General features: G+C 46.0%; 1 protein-coding gene across 1 annotated transcript in view; it reads left to right on the top strand.

Annotated features, from left to right (window-relative positions):
* Positions 1-16,636, top strand: part of COL27A1 (collagen type XXVII alpha 1 chain) — a 297,315-nt gene that overhangs the window by 158,208 nt on the left and 122,471 nt on the right. Inside the window, exons 15-18 of the mRNA XM_074973737.1 lie at positions 266-319; positions 7,183-7,227; positions 15,420-15,473; positions 15,916-15,960. Of these exons, the coding sequence (XP_074829838.1) occupies positions 266-319; positions 7,183-7,227; positions 15,420-15,473; positions 15,916-15,960 (198 nt within the window). The remainder of the gene's footprint in view (positions 1-265; positions 320-7,182; positions 7,228-15,419; positions 15,474-15,915; positions 15,961-16,636) is intronic.

Here is a 16,636-nt window from a genome sequence, read left to right on the forward strand (position 1 = left end):
TCTGGACAGACTCAAACCTTGTTCTCGTCCACATGGCCGTATAGTGCTCCTCCAGTATGTTGGAGGTGTTGGGAGTCTTTTTAATCATAATCTTTAACTTCAGGCACCACAAATGGCAGTCTGTCTGTGCTCAGACCTGCTTTGTAACCTGCTGGCTTTCAAAACACCGCTCTGAGCAAAACAGGAGTAGCATTAAGTTGTCTGTTTTCTTTTCTCAGTATGTGCCAATAACCAACATTTGTTTGTATTTGCCTCCCAATCTCAGGGTTTTCCTGGCGATTTTGGTGAACGAGGACCTCCAGGCATAGATGGGAACCCAGTAAGTTGCAAAGTCTTCAACAGACTTTTTGCTTCTCTCTTGCTGCTCCATTTTACACCCTGTTGTACTATGTTGTGCTGGATGCCTAGAATCTGAAGGAAGCTCTCTTCTGAAGCTGTCTTGGGAGTTCACAGGCAGCTGTCAGTCTGTTGTTTTAGATCCCTCTGAAAAGCCCTTCCATCTCTTACATAAACTGCTAGTTCCAGTGTTTCAGTTAAGAGGTCATTGTAGTGCCATCTGTATCCCATTTCCCTCTCTGCCCCCTCCATCGCTTCTCCTGCACCCCAGTCCTGTGGAGCGCTTTCTTCCCATAGGGATATAACTGTAGGGAACTTAGCGTGGGTGTGAGGAATGATGTTGCTCTTAACCAGTGCTGAACTGGAGCCGGTTTGCACCGGTTCACTAGAACCGGTTGTTAAATTTAGAAGCCCTTTTAGAACTGGTTGTTCACGAGGGACAACCGGTTCTAAAAGGGCTTCTAAATTTAACCGGCAAAAAGTGGCGCCTTAGGCGCTGACTCCACAGGTGCTCCAGCCCTGGAGCACCCACGGGGAAAATTTGGTCGGTGCAGAGCACCCACCGGCAGCTCCCCGCCCCACCCCCGGCCCCAGCTCACCTCACCTCCACTCCGCCTCCTCCCCTGAATGCGCCGCCCTGCTCTGCTTCTCCCCCCCCCCCCCGCGAATCAGCTGTTCGTGTGGGAAGCCGGGGCGGGCTGAGAAGCAAGCGGCGGCTTCCCGCTCAGGCCCAGGGAGGCAGAGCGGAGGTGAGCTGGGGGGGGGGGGGGCGAGGAGGGCCGCCCGCGCTGCAGCAGGTAACCCTGGGGGCAGGGGGGAGAAGGGGAACTGCTCCCCACCCCAGCTCACCTCTGCCACCCTCGGCCTGAGTGTGAAGCCGTGGCCCGCTTCTCAGTCTTCCCCTGCTTCCCGCCGAACAGCTGATTTGCGGGAAGCCGGGGTGGGGGTGGGATGGGGGGGTGCGGAGAAGCAGAGAAGGGCGGTGCGTTCAGGGGAGGAGGTGGAGATGAGCTGGGGCCGGGCGCGGGTCGGGGAGCTGCCGGTGGGTGTTCTGCACCCACCAAATTCTCCCTGTGGGTGTTCCAGCCCCAGAGCACCCAGGGAGTTGGTGCCTAAGGTGCCACTTTTGATGTGATCAGTGGGGGAGCAGCCTCTCCCCAGCCCCTAGGAGCCAGAGGGACCTGCCGGATGCTTCCTGGGAGCTGCCCCAGGTAAGCAGCGCCGGGACTCCCCACCTCGCCCCCCGGCAGGTGCCTCTGGCTCTTAGGGGTGGGGTGGGCGCCCACTACGGTGGCCCACAAGACCCTCCTGCCCGGTTCTGGGGGCAGACAGGGGAGGGGGGTGGATGGGGCAGTAGTCCGGGGGGGGGGACATCAAGGAACACGGAGGGGTTGGATGGGGCAGGAGTCCCGGGGGGCGGGAGTGGGCAACGACCCCCTCGAGGGGTGAGGAGGGAACTTGTTGTTAAGATTTTGGCAGCTCATCACTGCTCTTAACCGACTTGGCATGCAACTGTCAATATTATTCTCCATAACAGTTTGTGCTCTCTGGGCCTGATCTGGAGCTCACTAAGGTCACTGAGTCAAGAGAGAGACTCCCTTTGATCTTGGGATCAGGGCCTATATAGGCCTCCTAGGAAAATTGGCCCCAAACTGGCAAGTGACATTTTGGCTTTTACAGCCACTCCTGGTTTCTCTCATTTTAAAATTCCAGGTTCCTCATTTGATCTGGTTTCACTTGGCCATTGCTGCTTGTGGGAACAGCTTGGGGGTTCTGGAAGGCTGTATGTTTAACAGCAGAGACGTGAAGCAGGCAATTGGTTTGCTAAACTGTTTCAGAGAATGGTACATGCCCATTGTTATCTGTTCTGTCCTTGGAGTATCAGGGCAGGCATTCAGCAGCACTGATTCTCCTAAGCTTGTACTACAAGTGCAAGGGGTTGTTCTCCTAACAACCTCCTTTCTATTGCATCTCATTTGCCTGATGCTGGTAAATGAGCTAACACGCCGCCACATGTCTCCGGCCGTCTGATCATTAATAAATGTGTGTCTAGAGTACTTGGAGGAAGCTCTAAGATCCTCTCTCTTTTAAAGTGAATTTTAAATACCGGTTCAAAGGTGCCAAATTGCTAGCTCTGGAGCTTCTATCTATGGACCAGATACTGCACAGGAAATGACTTCACACCTCCCTACTCTTGTGCCCCAGCTCTGACCTGGAGCAAGTGTCTCCAGACCATTCAGTTCTTGGTCTCTCCTATATTTTCAAATTACCCTTACTGGGTTTTTAAGAAGTGGTCTTGTCCTGCTGGAATTGGACTGAGATCACCAATTCATTTCACATAGGCCACTGAACAACTGGATGTTGGTACTATTTAATCACTGTTCGAGCAGAGCAAAATAATTCATAAGAAATAAGGTGTTCACCGCTTTTTTTCCTGCTCACAACATATTTCCTAGCAGATTGCAGACTTTCTCAAAAGTATTAGTTATTCATGGATGTCTTTGCCAATTCTCCTCCCGATTTGTTTATGAACAGTTCTTGGTCAATCTTTCAAATACACACTGCACTGGTTATTTACACAAGTCACTGGTATTGTATCTGTTCCCTGATTGGATGATTTGTATAAGTAATCCTTAAAGCGCACATTTTGAAATTTCCATTCAGCATAAAATTCAGTTTCTGCAGGCATTTTCTGCTAGTCAGGCTTGATTGCTCCAGCTTTAGTGCAAAGTGAAAACATAAGAGTCCCGAACGCAGTTGATTCAATGTTTTTGATTCCTAAAAAGTATTCTTGGAATTTTTTCCCCCATTGTTCAGTGAGCTCTAGCAACTCCTACATGGGTTAGGTTTGAATCAATGACCTAGCAATGAAAGGCTATAGATATTACCAATCCTTTAAGACAACCAGTCCTTTAGGAAGGTCTGAGCTCCTGATGTATGTTCAGAGAGATGTTCTCTTTTCCAAGAACACACTTTTAAATTTCCAAGACATCGAAGGCCCATTCTGAAGATGTGTTTAAAAGAAGCTGAATGCCAACTCCCAAAGTATTAGAGAGATCCTAGGAAAGTAAATGTCCTCTCCATTTAATTCATCCAGAAGGATCACTCTGCTTTCATCTTATCAACGGCCTTTAAATATTAATGTGCCTCAGAGATTACGGAATGAAAACAGAATGTTTTGGCTTATTTGAAGGGAGGTTCATGAGGTCACGAGCAGAGTCACAGACACAGAAAAATTCCAGAAAGTCTGCATGTGGAACACACAAATACACCATGTTCGCTAGGTGAAACATGTGGCTAAATCACAGGCAGGCAGCTATGGGTCCTGAGCTGCCCCTTCCTGTGTCTGATCCACTGAGCTGCCTCAGCATCTGTACCATACTGTACTGTTCCTTTCTCTGCTGCTGCACGGGAATGACTGGCGCGGTCTGCGTCTCATCCTCTTTCCATTCATCTCATACAGTGAAAGGAGCTAGTCTACCGCAAGTCTCCTCCTGCTAGCTTCCTGAGAACTGTTAAGCCATCACATTCCATATCCCCCACTCCCCTGATCTCTGGCCATTTAAATGAGTTGTAAAATCATAGGAACTGGACGTGGGAAACAATGATTAGCTCGCCTCATCTATCTCCTGACCCAGGGCTAGAGTCAAGCACCACAGGAGAGCATGGAGTCAGATTTCCAGGCTATGCACCTCTCTCTCTCATAAGCAGGAGATGATAATAAATCTGGGGAACTGTTAGTGGTCATGCTATTGTTGTGGGTAACCTAGCCAGAAAAGATAAAGGTTGACGCAGCCAAGGCACCAGTGAAACCTCTGCTTTCCTTTCCTAGGGCAGGGAAAGGCTGGCATGCGTGACTAACCCACCACCCCCTCTCCTTCCCAAGCAGGAAAACCTTGTGGTATGTTTTGACAATTGGCTCCAGCCTCACTCAGTCCCTGGACACTAGAGTGCCCCTTCTCCTGAGGTATACTCACTGTGATATAGCTCGGGTATCCAATCGGTCACACCAGTAACAAGGAGCATAGAATAAAAATTAAACCCCCCATCCCTTACAGCAGGGGACATAGAACTCATCAGGAATCCAGAAAATGAGGTCGTACTTCTATTCCCTGGCTGGATAATATCGAGTATCTTTCATCTTGTAACTGAACCAGGCAAAAGGGGCTATGGCTACTGAACTTTTAAAGGAGACCTTATCCCAGAAGCGCCAATGATCCTGAAATCCCACCCAAGAGAACAAAGCTTTAACAGATGTCCAAAGTATGCAGGAAAGGAATTTACCATGAAAACCAATTTTAGGTTGGTTGGGATTAGTGTGTGTGTGTGTGTGTGTGTGTGTGTGTGTGTGTGTGTGTGTGTGTGTGTGTGTGTGTGTGTGTGTGTGTGTGTGTGTGTGTGTGTGTGTGTGTGAAAAAGTCCTTTTCTCCATTTTCTGTAAAATAAACACATTTCCTTCCTCAGAATAGATCAGTACACTTAAGCAGGCAGGTAGGTCCTTCTTTCAACAAAGTTCACTTTCTCCACCAAACAAGCTCACAGTAAGCAGAAAAGTAATTGGCACCTTGCACTGTATTGGAAACCATTTAGGATTTTCTCTTAATTTTACAGTAAAAGGGAGTTTTACTATATGGAACTATGTAAAAACGGCTTCCACCGCGCGCACATCATAGCCTGGGTAATTCTGTTTACTTTCTTTGATAGCCTATCTAGAGTTGGTGTATCTGATCTAACACAGGTTATATAAAAAATTGCAATGTGGAAGGAGTATATTACTATTTTTGTATGAGAGTAGCTGCTAGAGGCTAAAGGGATTGTGCTAAAGTTTGTACATGTGCATAGTAAGACCTAAAGATTTACAGTCTAAATATTTGCGGAATTGAAGTGTTATCCCCATTTTCAGATGGAGAACTGAGGCACAGGGGGTTTAAGTATCTTGCCCAAAGTTACAAAGGGCCAGATTTTCAAAGGTATTTATGCACCTAAAGGTCCAAGGCAGGGAAGGTCATATCTTTTATTGGACTGACTTCTGTTGGTGAAAGAGACAAGCTTTTGAGCACTACATGATTCCAATGGGAGTTAGGCACCTAATCTGCTTAAGTGCTGAGTGAGATTTTTCAGAAGTGCCTGTCTGCTGCTTTAGGTGCCTAAATGCCTTTAAAAATCTGTCCCCTGGCAACTGCATGGTGGAGCTGGGAATTGAGCCCATATGTCCTGAGCGCCAGCCCAGTGCCTTAACCACAAACCTAGTCAGCATCTCTGTTTTGCTAAATGGTTGGCTCTGATACTGAGAGTCCAGTAAGAGTAGCTGGCTCTTTCCAAGGTTACCTGCACACAGGGCATCCATAGTGGATGATAAACAGTAGAGGGCACAGAGTGAATAGGGAATCCTGTTGTTTTGGCACAGTCACACCAAAATGCATAGTTTACTGCCGATTGCCTATTTGAAACTATCAACCATATCTTCTATAACAATACCACCTCTGTGTGTGCCTGCGTCTGCCTCTGAGGTGTGCTAGGGAGGGCGGCATCTCTTACAACAATGTTTACATCTGACTTTATTGCTGATTACTTGCTCCCTCTGAATAGGCTGGATCTACTAGAGAATACCATCCCTAACACCCAGCCAGTAATGGATGCTGCTTTCCACCGTGTTATTACAAACGAGTGTCTGGGAAGCGATAGCAGAATCCTGAAGGGATTCCTGCTAAAATGCTCTGGGTGCAAGGCCAGCCTCCCTTTGGAGAAGCTGCTGCAAGCAAAGCCCATTTCCTTTCTGGAAATGATGAGTTACAAAACACTGTGGACTAGATTGGGGTCAGCAGCTGCATGAAGCAAGGGAAGAGGAGTTGAAAGGAGTCACCCTCCTTCCCTGACACCTCCATGCAGAGACAGCCAGTACTGGACTGTCTCTAGAGCAGCCCTGTCCTGCCCTTTCCAGTAGTCGGCAGTGTTGACCCCCACGTGCAATGGGAGGTGCTACATGCTGTGCCCAGTCCCACTCCTCTTCTCGTCTGCGGGCCCCCATGCAGCAACTACTTAGCCCTGCATGCACAAGAGATCATGCTTCTTAGTAGCAACCTCCTCACTGGAGACAGCCCCAAAATGTGCCCAGATTGCAACCCTGTTTTCTTCCAGGTGGTCTTTTGTGACCGATTTAGTTGCACGATTGTTCCCATTTTACAGAGGGGCAAACTGAGTCACAGAGGTGCCATGACTTGCCTGACGTCACTCAGGAAGCTGGTGGCAGAGCTGGGGATGGAACCCAGATCTCCCAGCCCGAATCGTGCCTTCACACCCTAGTAGACGTTGCGGCCTGTAACCACTCACCTCCCTGCCTGCACTCCCCAGTGCTAAAGGAACTGCTCCCATATCCTTCCCACCAAGCTCTGCTCATCCCTTTTAACTCTCCTTCCCTCCTTCCTTTTCCCTGGCTGCCCCCCCTTCCATCCCATCCTCTCTGTCCAGTTCCCTTCCTCCCCGGTTTTCCTTTCCCTTCTCATCTGCCACCCTTTCCCTGTCCTCCCTTCTCCTGCCCCTCCCCCTCAAACACCCAGTGAAACACTCCCTTTATCCTGCCTGCTCCTAGGAGGGGAAGCCAGTCTCAGCGCATAACTGCGGGGACTGCAGGAGAACAACAAGTAGCCTTCTGTCTGAGGGGCTGCCCTCCTTCATTAACATGCTTTCTGAAGATGGAAGCTCTAGATTGCTCAGGCTGTTGGAATGGGGGGGCGGGTGCAAGGGGGAGGCTGGTCTTTTCCTTCAAGACCTTGAAACACTGAGCCACTTTTCAGCCTCTGTTTGTCTAAAAAGAGTCTGTAACGGTGTTGGTCTCTTTCCTTTTAGGGAGAATTGGGAGCCCTGGGTCCTCCTGGAGTTCATGGACTCATTGTAAGTATGAAAACAAATGGAGCTTTGGCTTCTGAGGGCTTTAACCCTTTCAGGGCACTGCAGTCACACACCATTTTTCTTCTTCCTCCTCCTCTTGTGAGGGAGACTCAGGGGGATGTGACTCTTCTTTTTATGGGGGAGAGGAAGATTAAAACTCTGGGGGGAGGTGCCAAAGTGGGATGAGGAAGTGGAGGTGATAATTTCAGGTATATAACTTTTTTAGGCACAAGAGAGTCCTTGAGAATTTAGCCCTGCGTGTCCTCTGTGACTTCTCCTTTTGGTGACATTTACCAGTCTATTTCTTTAAAGATAGGATCATGCATTTATTCCTGGTAGGAGTCTGTTTTCTTCCTTAAAAACAGACCCTCTAACCAGCAATGCCAGGAAACTAAATTGTTTGATCAAGGAAGGATGCCTGGTTCCTGGACAGTGAAATTATTGCATGAAGGAGTACCCTGCCGTTTGGGAATGTAATTACCCTCCTCTCACAAACGCACAGCTCAAATCTGTCCTCTGTTACACCCTCATTGACTTCAGCAGGGCATGAGCTGGTTTAACAGAGGGTGGTATTTTACCCACAAACCTTTGTGCGCTGAAGTGAGCATATGCCCTACGTGCTCTCTCTGCTCTTGGATTGGCACTTTTCCTTTTACTTTTTTAGGGCTGTGATTTTGTTTGGAGTCATTTCCCTCAATACACAAGAAGTGACAAGCTTTTTTATTATTGTTAAGATGACATTTGTTCGAAACAGTCTCCTCTTCGCTGATGGCTAGCTGTGAAATCTGCCGTGCAGATTATGAGCAGTTACAAATATCTCCTCATGCCTTGGGGTAATCGTTCATTGTATGACAGTAACATGCAGACGGCTCAACTGAGATTGGGGCTGCATTATGCTAGGCGCTGCACAACACACAGTAAGGGACAGTCCTTGTCCCAAAAAGCTTACAATCTAAATAGACCAGACAGACAGAGCATGGGAGAAAGACAGTGTAATTATCCCCATTTTATAGATAGGGAACTGCAGTACAAGGACTCTCCTAGGGTTACAGAAGAACTGAACCCAGGTCTCCTGAGGTCCAGCCAGTACCGTTAACCACAAGAGAGGAAGTTTTTTTGGAAGTTATGGGAAACCAAAGGACGTTACTGTCCGTGCCAGCACAAATGATGGACTTCATCCTGGTCCTATTGTGAGCCATCTTGATTGGCCTTGCTTCCAGTGCAGAAAGGCATTTCTTTCAAATGCTGGCTTTGGGTTGCTAAGGGTGCAGCCTTCAGTTTGCTTCTCTCTTCCCTACTCCTTCCTCTCCCTTCCCAATTGTTCTTTGAAAAGATACAATTTCTGGTGTATGAAGGACCTTTAGAACCACACACCTCCTCTGTATTCCCACAAACTGGCACTTCATTAAAGCAACTGAGGGGAGAGTCTGTCCAGTTGTGAATCAAAGAGAGGGGCATCACTTCCTAAGAGTTATTTGCTTCAAGACCAGTACCTTGAATGATGACATTTCTCCTTTCTAGAGAATCATTTTGTGCTCATGGTTTTTAAAGGGCACCAGTTTCTTCATAAGAATTTTCTCCTCCCATGACAAATATCTGCAATGTCTGGACAGCAAAGATGACTTCACAACTGTTTTCTCCAATTGTTCACCACTCCTGGCTCTTCGAACGTCTTTAGTGAGAGCTTCGGTTGATGGACTCCATCAGACTCCAGGCAATCTGGCTCTCAGGCAATCACAAAAGCTATATCCTTGATCGTCACTCATAAATGCTCCAAGCGCTCTCTTCAGATTGCATGGAGCTACTCCAGGTAAAAAAGGAGACCTGTCCCACAGCGTAGGCCCATGTGAAATGACCTGAATCAGCTAGTCCTGGAGTACCTTGTGGCTGTCCAAGTCCACCAGGAGATTGTCTAAAGAAGGGCCCAGCATAGGAATGGAACCACATGTGAGATGATTTGAGTTCAGCAATGTGGCTGATAAACTAGATCTAACTAAAATCCCCCTAGGAGGCTTTCTTTCCAATCTGGATTTCAAACACAGCTGGTTCCTAGCACTCACTCTTCACCCTGTGCATCTGCCAAAATAGCCCTGCATTGTGCCCTGGAGAGTGCAGGAAACTTACATGAAGATAACTTGGCAGTGGAGCAGGTCAAAGCTGCGATCCCTATGTAAGTAGGAGCTGTGTTTAGGCTTGGCCATGTTACTGTCCCTTCACTAGCACCTGGTCTCCTTAAAGCGTGCGCTCCCTCTGGCAGGGGTTGTTGAAATAATTGGGCCTGCCAATTTGCCCTAATTGTGAACTCAGTTGGGAGGAGTAAGTGAAAGTTCATGGAATGTCACAATAAACTAGGACAACAAATGTTGATGGGAAAAGGTGCAAAAGCGAGATGGAATGACTGAATTAGTCCAAACAAAAAGGCCTACTGATATAATTCAAGGACTGTGTTAAGATAATGCCTGGTAAATAAGAAAGTGTCAGACCAAGAATCGATTAAACAAATTTGGTGTGTCAGAAATTAGGCTTGTTGGTGGACAAAATAATGAGGGGATGGGCTATTCCACCCATCCCTCCCCTTTTGGGGTCGCCAAAAAGAGACTTTAGAGGGAAAAGTTGGCTATCATGATGCTGTCTGACTGAAAGATGAGAGATCAGGAAGGAGCAAGCTTCACCCTCATGGCTACCATCTCCTTGGATCACAGGCTTTCTTCACCCTAATCCTGAAAGATGTCTTGACCAGACCAGGCCATAGAGAGGCAGCCAAATGACACGGCCACCTCCTCCAGCTCCTGCTAAATCCCAGCCAATACCTTGGATGTGAGACTTTGTCCCTGTTCCCCTACCAACACCCCATGAGTCCTTTTTCCTTCCTCACCTTATTTCTTCTCTTTCCTGGCTCCTTTTTTTCTTCTGTTTAATAAGAGTCTGGCTCAGCTGGCCAAGACTGCATATTTTTCTGCGCTGCTGTGAGCCTGTGACCCGAAAGGCAGCTAAATGCAATGCCCTAAACAGCCTGACAAGTTTGCCTGGTCTCGGAGTAGCTGATAAGACTGTACGCTCGTCCTGGATTTTTTCCAGCAGTGAGGTTGCAGGTGAAAGTCAACACCAGAGACAGAAGGTGAATTTTCAATCTTTGCTGTTCTCTTCTCTCCCCTTGTGTGTCTGTCTGTCTGGTTTTGTCTTCTGAGGAAGTGGGGATTGGACTGGAACAACAACAACAGCTCCAGCCCATTTCAACAAACTTTTTCCCCGAAAAGGACAGTTATTACCATCTTTGATACCATCTAAAAGATTGTCAAACAAGGGGGCTTTTCTGTCTAAAAACTCTCCAGCTAAAAGGGAAGAGAACAAGGGATGCTGTTACAAAGAAAACCTTATTTAATCACATACATTTCAAATGCTTTAGCTCCTTTTCCTTCTCTTTCTGTATCTTTAATAAAAGGTTATAAAGATTTTTAATGGTGAGTTTGGCATGGTACACGCAGCCTGAGGTCTCTGTATTCTAAACCCTGAACCTTGTTTAACACTATTTAGCATTGGACAGTGACTGGGTTATGTTAACACATATGTCTGATTATGTTTGGGGGCATTATGATTATGAGTTATGTTTGATTTTTGGGGCCTCTTTGTTCCATCTAAATTAATACAACAGGGTCTGTGACTTAGCTGAATTTGAACCGTGCATGTCACTTCTTTGCTTTGAAAGCACATAGTTCCTACTTTAGGTTTCTAAAACCCCAGAAAGAGCGACCCACTCCACAAAGGCAAATCTAGGCAGTTTCCATTGGAAAAATCAACACGTTCACACTAGACAATGGTAAGGGATTGTTCTCCTGGCATCCAAGGAGGCTGCTACCATTCAGGCTTGGGACAGTTCTGGGAAACAGGGGCTCCAAAGGGTGGGAGTTTTTCTGGGGGAGAAGTTCTCTCTTGCATGCATCTGCAGGTAGAGGAGAGCTCTCTTGATGTCACAGTACTTGCAGAGGATGAGTTGCTTCAGCTCTGTATATAAAATATGAGGAGAGAAGTGAGTTCTTTCTTCGCCCACTTTGTGCAAGGGAGCTTGAGCTAGACATGATTCCGAGGGGTCTGTAATAATCCTCCAGGAGCAGCTGGTTCAGAGAGTGGGTGGGTTATAGGAAACCCTTAGTAAGGCTGACATAGGAGGGGGCCTCCCAACCTCTTTCCACTCCACCTCATCCCCGTCTCCTTATCATCCCTCCATCCTCCCTGCCACACAGAGTAAGAAAGGGGGAGATGGTGGATCTTCTCTACCCCCATCTCCTCTCTCTTCTCAGCTGGTGGCAAGAGGCTCTTTTCCTAGACCAGGGTCAGCAATCTGACTAGGCATGGCTAGGACAGCTTCCTTAAGATGACATCAATTGTTGGGTTCATGCACTGCGTGTCTTGAAGCCCACATAACTTCACCCTGCCAAACTCCATGCAGTAGTTTACTCCTGTCCCAGTTCTGAATGCTCAGAGGGCCACGGCCCCATTTTCCAGTGGCTTCCGAGCTCCCTGCAGGGGTTTTTTGCTTTGCTGTTCGAAGGCTGAAGAGCAGAATTAGTTGTAACTGGAGCCTCCTACTTTCGTAATTAACCGTGTGGGTGAGCACTAAGTAAATGCGTTCCTACAAGAAGCCTTTATGCTGGAAGGTATGAAAAGGGGATCTGTTTTAATACAGCCTCAGCTCAGCACTCACAGTGAGTCTGCAGCCACATGACCTCCTGTTATAGAAATATTCCTCCAGCAAAGGCTTCCCTGTTTATTTACACATTACAGGAGAGCTTGGTGCACTGTATCACTGGCTCCCTTCATAGGGGAGAGAGCAATCAGAAGCCTGTTTGAATACAGACCTGTGAAAGCTTTTTATTTTAATAACATGAACTCTAGCGTCTTTTCTAGCCTGACGCATTAGTGCTACAAGGGTAAAGAGTTCTCACCACAGCAGAATTTCCAGGCGGTTGGGGTATGCCTTTCCCTGACATTTTTTTTTTCCTTCCCCATCTCCTAGTCCTTCTCTCTCCCATCCACAGATGACAGAAATCAGAGTCAATAGAACTCCAGCATCCTTGCATGTTGCTTTCCTTGCTGGATCCGTGATTGTTTCAATATCCTTTTTTAAAAGCCCCATAAAGCTCCGCTTGAGCCAGAGAAACAACATCAAGCTCTTGAGGACTAAAATACTGTTCCTAAATCTCTGTGGTGATGAGCAGCTCCAGCAAAAATAAACCAACTTTGACCGGTGCTGAGAAAGTTGCCATCAGCATCTTCCAAGGAACCAGCAAAGGTGTAGCTGTGTCCTCCTGAGAAAGGGAAGAGTACAGCAGAACCTCAGAGTTACAAACTGACCAGTCAACCACACACCTCATTTGCTACTGGAAGTACACAATCAGGCAGCAGCAGAAATGACAAAAAAGAAAAAAAGAAAAGCAAATACAGTACTGGACTGTGTTAAACATAAGCTACGAAAAAAAGGGAAAGCAGCATTTTTTCTTCTACATAGTAAAGTTTCAAAGCTGGATGAAGTCATTGTTCAGTTGTAAACTTTTGAAAGAACAACCATAACGTTTTGTTCAGTTACGAGCACCTCGAGTATGGAGGTTGTTTGTAACTCTGAGGTTCCATAGGAAAAAAGAGAAATGGAGTCTGAGTGAGCTTTCACCTCTTCCTTTTGTATGCACAAATACTTGTCTGTAGTGACCGAACTGGAGGTGGAAAATATCCCTTTGGAGTTAGTATTGCAGTGCTAGCCATATGGCTCTAGCTCTAAGTCAGCCCTCTGCAGAGAGCACCTGTGAAATTCAGTTAATAGTACATGAACTGGTATGTTTACTAGACAACAGAGCAGACAAAGTATAATTAAAGTGTGTGCTCTTTCGACCTCATTCATGTGGCTCATGTAATGGTTTAGTGCCACAGATAATGGAAGAGGAAAATCCATCGCTGTTCAAGAACTAAAGAGAATGGGAGAAATTCTGACCCAGAAATCTGACTAAATATGAATCTGGTGCATCTCAGATGAGCTGTAAGATATACCTCTATGCCCAACCGTTCCCAGTGATTAAACTTTGGTTTCTTAGCAGACTTGTGAAGCTGCAGGCGGCAGCAGCCATGGGCGCATGGTGCTATGTCTCAATTTAAACCCTGTAACTTTCCCAATTATGATACCAATAAGTGCCAAATAAATGCTTGTAATAATATGGTAGAAAATAGCAGCCCTGGGAATGTGCCTTTATACTAGTACTGAAAAAATGCCTCCTCAGCAGAATGTTAGTGTAAATTAAAGTTCTGAATTAACCCAGCCATTTCTCCTCTGGAGTTTAAATGGTTTGCAAAATGCAAATGGTTTGAAAACTCCTTTTTAAAACAATGCCAAAGACAGACTTGTAAATAAACCTCAATCCAGGATTCAAATACAAAGATGTTATTGAATTAAAAGATGAACAGATTGTTTCAACCTCTGAGGGAGCATTAGGGATTCAGATAGATTGCTATCCCCAAGGAGGGCTCAGGTTTGAAATGTTGGATGCGACAGGAATCAGAGGACCACTTTCTAACTTAACAGGAGCCAGCCATTGTCTCCTCTGCTCTGGGTAGCTCATACCCATGAACGTCAGCTCCATGTGTATCGCATATTGGAATATGATGCTTCATGCACTATGGGAGATGGCCCTGGATGTGGAAATCTTCTTGAATGAATTGCACCTTTCTCCTCTCCACTGCTGGATTTGAGGAACTTTTGGAGTAGGAGCTCATTTAGAACTTCTGGGATTTCTTCTGGAAAGGACTTTTCACTGCAGATGTCGATCCATCTATAACGCTTCTTTAATCCCCATGGACAGAGGGATGGAGGGAAATCTATCAATTCGCCAGGGCTCATGGTACAACCTCAGTGGTGTTTAAAGCACCAGCCACAGTGAATGGTTGAAAATGTAGCAAGGGAGCTGTACAAAGGCAGCTAATGAGCCAGGCCACCCTGGCCAAGATCTCACTAGGTATTCAATAAACTGGGGCTAGGATTTTTAAAGGAATCTAATGAAGTTAGGCACCCAACTCCCATTCAGTTTCAAACTTCCTTAGGCTCTTCTTACAATCCCAGCATAGGAGTCTGCTAAGAGAGCTCAGGGGCTAACAATTTAAGAATAAAGAAACAACAGAAATAAAAATGCAGCAGGGTATTGGCCTGTTACCTTTGACTGCTTCAGCGTAGCAGTGCTGCTCTGTTACAGAAGTACTTTTTAAACTGTGAAACAGATTATGTGGCAAGCTTTGCAGGAGACGGTACAAAAGTAATTGGGTCAAATTTCAGACCTGCTTCGTTGGAGTTGCACCTGCTTCAACCAGGTCTAGATTTGAGCCTTAGACTTGAATGTAGATCCAAGAATCTGCTGAATTTAATCCATAGCTTTCCTAACTTCATATTATTCTCCTTTCTTTGTTAGTCTCCTACCTCCTCCACACCTTCAGCAGCACACATTTTAGATTCTATATGTGTAGAACTTTCTTGGTGTATATTCTTTAGATGTTAATCCCATATTGAGTTTGGGAAGGTAGGTGGTATTCCACCTACTTAATTTCACTGAGTAGATTTCAGCTGGATATATTTCTATAGATAGTCTACATTTCTTATTTTAGGGCCTGTCCTTATTCCCATTGAAGCACATGAACTTCTGTGGGAGAAGGACTGGAACATTCCTTTGTTCTTCTGGTGTTGTGCATTGCTGAACTGCAACAATTCTCTACACAGTTGGCTGCATTTCAGTAGGGGATGAAGTGATCCCTGAGGAGAACTTCCGTATCAGTTAGTTACGTTTTACAAAGTGTGTTTGATGTCCTTCGTTCTGAATTAAAAATGTGATGCGAGTAGAAGTTGCTCTTCTTACTTCATTATTCTGTAAGACATATACTTGGTATTTCTATACTGAGAAGCTTTCTATACACTGATTATAAATCTCTTGACTAACAGGATCCTGCTTCTATTGAAGTCAATGGCAAAACTTCCATTAACTTTAAGGAGAACAGAACGTGGCTCTTAAGTTTTCAAACAGCAAGAAAATCCTCTCTATATGTTACTCAACCCAATGAACTGGTGAATAGGGTTAGAGGCCCTGGCAGGAGGGTTTTCATGCCATATATCAGGATCCATCAGCTACACACCTAATAAATTTGATTTATTGTGTTTCTCTTACCAGGGAGATATGGGTGCTTTCGGACCAATAGGCTATCCAGGACCAAAGGGACTAAAGGTAAGGGAGTAACTAAGCCTTGTGCTCTCTTATCTGTCCAAACCAGGACTGACTCTGTCTGAAGTTTGTTCAGTTCATTGTTTGGGTGAAAGTGGTTGTCTTTATGAGGAGAAGGTTGGGCAGTAATATTTGTCCACTGACCAGTGAAGGATGGTAGACAGAACATCACTCTGGCAGTCTGCACCAGGTGTGGATTACTGGGGAATGCAAGGAGCATTTTCTCTGTGCAACTTCAGACCGCAGGGGGTAATTGGCAGTAAATCCGATGATCCACCTCAGAGGCTGTATGAGGAGAGAGACCTGTGGCCCAGACCAGATAACCCTGGATGCCATGCATTTTGGTCTATGGTCCCATTAGCCCTGTCGGTGACTTAGACCTGATTCAGGTCTTCAAGATACCGTAGCCGTGCTCAAACTCAACTTGGGCTTCCTCTTTTTTCAGGGGCTGATGGGAAACCCTGGAGAACATGGACTGAAAGGTGATAAGGTGATCTGAATACTCCCTTATTGCACTGTGTTTTATTCTGCATGTGAAATCCCACTTGTAGCTTCTGTTTCGTATTCTGCACCACATTATGTGCCCCATTCTCCTTCCTTTTCTGGCTGTCTACCAGAAATCCCATCCTCTTCATCATTTATCATCTGTTCTGCTTTCTTGACACTCCCATTTATATTTTCCTTTCTTTTTAAATAAAATGTCCATCCTGCCCCTGGCCTACAGAACTCTTCCCATGGCATCACATGGGGTGGGAACATTGGTACAGTGTATATGAGCTTACCCTTTTAGTTTTTCTGGTAACAAGTGTAGACACAACTGTTAAGGTGTAGATTTGAGATCAGCATGAATCTTACTGGTGACCAGAATCTATGCTATGGAAAGCCCCTGGCGTGAAAAATTACGTCCCTGAGAGCCTTCACCTCATTTCAGCACCACTTCCTTTAAAAAAAAAAAAAGGGGGGGGGCAGAAAACCCCATTGGGTAATATTTCCCTTTCAGATGAGTTTTCTAGGCTAATCCCGGTCAGCTCCTCTGTCTTTACAATGATGCTATTGTGTTTGGGTTATATATAATGCATTGTATGACAATGTGGTTTTGTTGTTATGCGTTTAGATCTTATCACTGGATGGGGTAGAGGTAGGGCTTTATCAGCATTGTTGCCACT

This window comes from Natator depressus, chromosome 16 (assembly GCF_965152275.1).
Source record: "Natator depressus isolate rNatDep1 chromosome 16, rNatDep2.hap1, whole genome shotgun sequence".
NCBI lineage: Eukaryota > Metazoa > Chordata > Testudines > Cheloniidae > Natator > Natator depressus.